Source organism: Salmo salar, chromosome ssa18 (genome assembly GCF_905237065.1).
Source record: "Salmo salar chromosome ssa18, Ssal_v3.1, whole genome shotgun sequence".
Classification (NCBI taxonomy): domain Eukaryota; kingdom Metazoa; phylum Chordata; class Actinopteri; order Salmoniformes; family Salmonidae; genus Salmo; species Salmo salar.
In genome coordinates, this window is record NC_059459.1 from 63,627,216 (window position 1) to 63,632,112 (window position 4,897).

General features: G+C 42.5%; 1 protein-coding gene across 1 annotated transcript in view; it reads right to left on the minus strand.

The window, feature by feature from the left end:
* Positions 1-3,396: 3,396 nt before the first annotated feature.
* Positions 3,397-4,897, minus strand: part of acap1 (ArfGAP with coiled-coil, ankyrin repeat and PH domains 1) — a 24,003-nt gene continuing 22,502 nt past the window's right edge. Inside the window, 1 exon segment of the mRNA NM_001140300.1 lies at positions 3,397-4,196. Within this exon segment, the coding sequence (NP_001133772.1) occupies positions 4,099-4,196 (98 nt within the window). The 3' untranslated portion in view covers positions 3,397-4,098.

The window sequence follows — 4,897 nt, forward strand, 5'->3', positions numbered from 1 at the left end:
GCAAGTCACCTAATATATTCTGTGATTTTCACCATGTCAAACGAATTTCATAATGCTTGTATCTAAACCAAAGAAGATTGTGCTATATATCAGTTGGGGTCTTATAAGCTTCAATATGAGGTACTAAACCTAGCAGGAAAGTGCGTCCTTGTTGCTGTGTTGGCTAATATAGGCAAAATGTTTGCCTTGGGGTAAGTTGAGCCAATGGTCGTGGGGTTAGTTGAGACTAGTGTTGCAAAGGGTCGGAAACCTTCCGGGGTAAATTTCCGGAATTTTTCAGAACATTTTTCATGGGAATGTAAGCCCTGGAATTTGGGGAATTTTGCTTAAATTAATCAAAAAGGTTAGCTTATTATAGTGAACCTTTTTTGTGGGATACACAAGGCAATTCTAGGTTTTGTGGCATATTTTGGTTAAACTATCCCCAATTCAATGGAATTACAACCCTCTGCATGCACAGTGCATTCTTCCATCACATGTACAGTACACTCGTCCATCACATGTACAGCTGATTCTCAAGATCTTGCACACTAATGAGATGCTATTGAGCCCACACTACTACACTGTCTGAGCCGAGGACAACATGCTTTCTGGTAAGTTTTGATTTCAATACTGGGTGGGGTGAATATATTTTATGTCATACATCATTTTTTGTTAACTAGCTAAAACCCACATGGTAGCAAAAACTGACTAGCCCTAAATAGTAGTCTACATCAAAGTGTGTTTACATCATTTCTAACTTGTTAACAATCTCTGCTAGTTAGTTTTTGCTACCATGTGGGTTTTAGCTAGTTAACAAAAAATGATGTAAAACTCCCTCTACTTCTATTCAAGGTGAAAATGATGAATCAGACACCTCATTGATCGCAACAGCTCATGGTCCTCCTGGAATCAAAGTTTTTTTGACTCAATGGAGGAACATAGTCAGAAAAATGCTGATGAATGTCTTGCTTGAGCTGTGTATGCAACTGGTTCACCTCTGATGCTCACAGGCAATGTGTATTGGAAGAGATGTCTGAATGTTCTTCGCCCCATATACACCACTCCAACCAGACATGCTTTATCTACTCATTTGCTGGATGCAGAGTTCAACAGAGTTCAAGTGAAGGTCAAACAAATCATAAAGAAAGCAGGCTGTATTGCAATCATCTTGGATGGGTGGTCAAATGTTACATGGGCAAGTAATAATTAACTACATCTCCACCCCTCAACCAGTATTCTACAAGAGCACAGACACAAGGGACAACATACACACCGGTCTCTACATTGCAGATGAGCTGAAGGCAGTCATCAATGACCTTGGACCACAGAAGGTATTTGCACTGGAGACAGAATGTTGCGAACATGAAGGCTGCTTGGTCTAAAGTGGAGGAGTCCTACCCTCATGTCACACCCATTGGCTGTGCTGCTCATGCATTGAATCTGCTCAAGAACATCATGGCACTGAAAACAATGGATACACTCTACAAGAGAGCCAAGGAAATGGTTAGGTATGTGAAGGGTCATCAAGTTATAGCAGCAATCTACCTCACCAAGCAAAGTGAGAAGAATAAGAGCACCACATTGAAGCTGCCCAGCAACACCCATTGGGGTGGTGTTGTCATCATGTTTGACAGTCTCCTGGAGGGGAAGGACTCTCCAAGAAATGGCCATATCACAGTCTGCCAATATGGACAGCCTCATCAAGAGGATCCTACTGGATGATGTATTTTGGGAGCGAGTGGTAAGCAGCCTGAAACCTATAGCAGTAGCCATTGCACGGATTGAAGGAGACAATGCCATCCTGTCTGATGTTCAGACTCTGCTTGCAGATGTAAGGGAAGAAATCCCTACTGCCCTGTCCACTTCACTGCTGCTCCAAGCAGAGGAAAGTGCAGTTCTGAAATACATCAAAAAGTGTGAAGACTTCTGCCTGAAGCCCATATACACCGCAGCGTACATGTTGAACCACAAGTATGCTGGCAAGAGCATCCTGTCTGGTGCAGAGATCAACAAGGCCTCTGGTGTCATCACTACTGTCTTGCCACCTTGGCCTGGATGAGGGCAAGGTTCTTGGTAGTCTGGCGACGTACACTTCCAAGCAAGGGCTTTGGGATGGAGATGCAATATGGCAGTCGTGCCAACATATCTCATCAGCCACCTGGTGGAAGGGACTTTGTGGATCTGAGGCTCTTTCCCCTGTTGCCTCCATCATCCTCCAAATCCCACCAACATCAGCCGCCTCAGAGCGCAACTCATCCTTGTTTTGGAACACACACACCAAAGCACACAACAGGCTGACAAATACAAGGGTTGAAAAATGTGTGCCCATCCGGGGAAATTTGAGGCTTTTTGAGTCTGACAATGAGCCATCCTCAACAAGGTTGGAAAGTGACAGTGAAGATGAGGCCTCCGTGTGATGTTCAAGAGGTGGACATTGAGGAGGTCCAGCGAGAAGACATGGAAGCCTGAGAGGAAGACAACCAAAGCTTTAGTCTAGAAACTATCATTTTACAGATGTATGTTGAAAACATTTTTAGGAGATGCGATGGCTCATTCAATATTCCCTTTCTTTTGTTGTTCAGTGAAATTATCCCATGTGAAGAGTCGTTTTTAATTAAAGTTAAATTCATAACCACATTTTATTTTTCTGTTGGAAGGATTTAATAATTGGCAATTGTCTACTTATGATAAGGTAAAAGGTTTGTTTGTCTTCTTATATGGTAAATATTTCCAATGCAAAAAAAATCTACATTTAAATGGTATTAATATTAATTCCCACGGAAAGGTTCCACTTCTGAATATTCCCCAAAATGTGCAACCCTAGTTCAGACTATGGCAATGGGGTTAGTTGAGCAAAATTAAGTGTTTTTTTTCCCCCAGGCGTAATGCAAGGCACGAGGTAACAACAGGCATGTTTGGTAAATGGATAAGGATCCCAGTGTTAGTTTGTACTCTCTACAGTATTGCTCCGCAGCTGCTGTCTCAGTAATGCTTCACAGACAGTTGACATTGGTGACTTGCCAATAGGTCAAAGGTAGACCTGTTGACATTCTGCAAGTCACCTAATATATTTTCTTTGGCCATTTTGAAAGAACTGTTTCAGGTAAGGCAAGCAGGACTTTATGTGCCTACAGGTTCCTGTTCTTCAATCAACAGTACCCACCTACCCAGTAGGCTTATGTGTATGGCACAACTACATTGGTGTTATTTTAGGAATATTCTGTTTTTTATGCTGGTTTAATAAGTGTTTATTTTCTCCTCAATATTGTTAACTGTTGTTCAGAGGTTACTGCAATGACATGGTGTTGCCACCTAGTGGACAATAGCCCTGTGGTTAGGAACCATATGGTCGAGAAGACCAATAATCCAACACTTGGGACCAATGCGTGTCTGGATGAGGGATGAATCATTGAATTGAACACAATACATTTTAATGATATGAGTGGTTGCTACACATTTCTGGAGGATGCAATGAATTAAATGTTTTACTGCTTGATAATTGAGTATATTAAATGAACTCTGGTATTTTAATCGTCCGTATGAAATACAGCTCTGGTACCTCAGGCAGCCAATACAAAAAAAACAAATATTAAACACAAAGACAATACATCACATCAGAAATGAAGTACAAGAGCATATACAACAATTTGACCCTTTGCGTCCTCATTTTGTTTTGTCACATTGAGCCTTCTCAATGTTCTGTACAATCAATAACCATACAAATCAACAACAAAGGCAACTTTTTTTGTTCGAGTTTTGGGAAACCTAGTTGTAGCCGAGTCAACAAGACGAGATTAGGACGGATGGTCCCAAAGGCTACGGGAACGCAAATGAAATTATGAAATCAATCCTATAAAAATGGGAAGTTTTTACTGTGTTAGCTGTCATTATTAGGCTGTACATCTTCTCTCTCCTACAGCCACTTAGCCTGAGTGTTTGCCTCTGGCAGCCAAACACAAAGACATTACTGTTGGGACTGGAGGCTCTACTAGGAGTAATGACCAGCTGAGCTACAACCTAACGCAGAGCAGGTGGCCAGCGTGTGTGTGTGTGTGTGTGTAAGACAAGGAAAACAGCATAACAACAGTATGTAAAAGAAACGGCAGTTGGGGTAGGTCAAGTCTTAAAATCTGTGCTGCGCCGTTTGAGCTTCTCTGGGTTGTTAGAGGCCATGTGAGAGAAGTCCCTGAAGATGTCCTGGTACGTTTCATCACCTGAGGAAAACAAGACATGACAAGAACATTAAGGAAGAGTAATTTTTTTTTTACGTTCATAAAAATGGCTGTACATTTCTGTCCTCATACGCCCCCTTTTCTCTCCCTCAATTTATCCACATTACTACTACAAGCAGACACGCACGCACACGCCGTTTACCTGTGGCACTGTTAAGCAGGGGCATCAGGGGACACACTGTGCAAGCAGTGCAGAACAGGCGGTCGCCTCATTGGACAAACACAAAAGGCTCACACGACAACAATGAAAAAGCAGTGCACATCAGAGACTGACAGACAAGTTGAGCATCTCAGAGCACATGACATGGGAATCACAGCACTAGTCCTCCAGAGCCAGACAGATTATTTGAGTTGGGATATTTCAAACCAGGAAATAGGCCTATTTGAAATTGTGAAATATTGTGTCAGTACTGGAGTAAATAACGTTGACTTGGCTGACAGTTTGGCCGTGGGGGAATGGATGGTACACTTTCTTTCTCATACAACACAGCACAGTAAAGTTGAAGCTCTCCACCTTGAGTCCACTGTTCCCTTTCCAGCCAAAATCTGTTGCACCGGCTAGGCCCACTGGCTAGGGTTTAGACCAGTGGTTCCCAAATGTTTAAGCATTGTTCATTGTGGATTGTCCTAATAGCAGCCTAAGACCGGCCACAACACAACCCACTAGTGGACCAGGAGCCGTG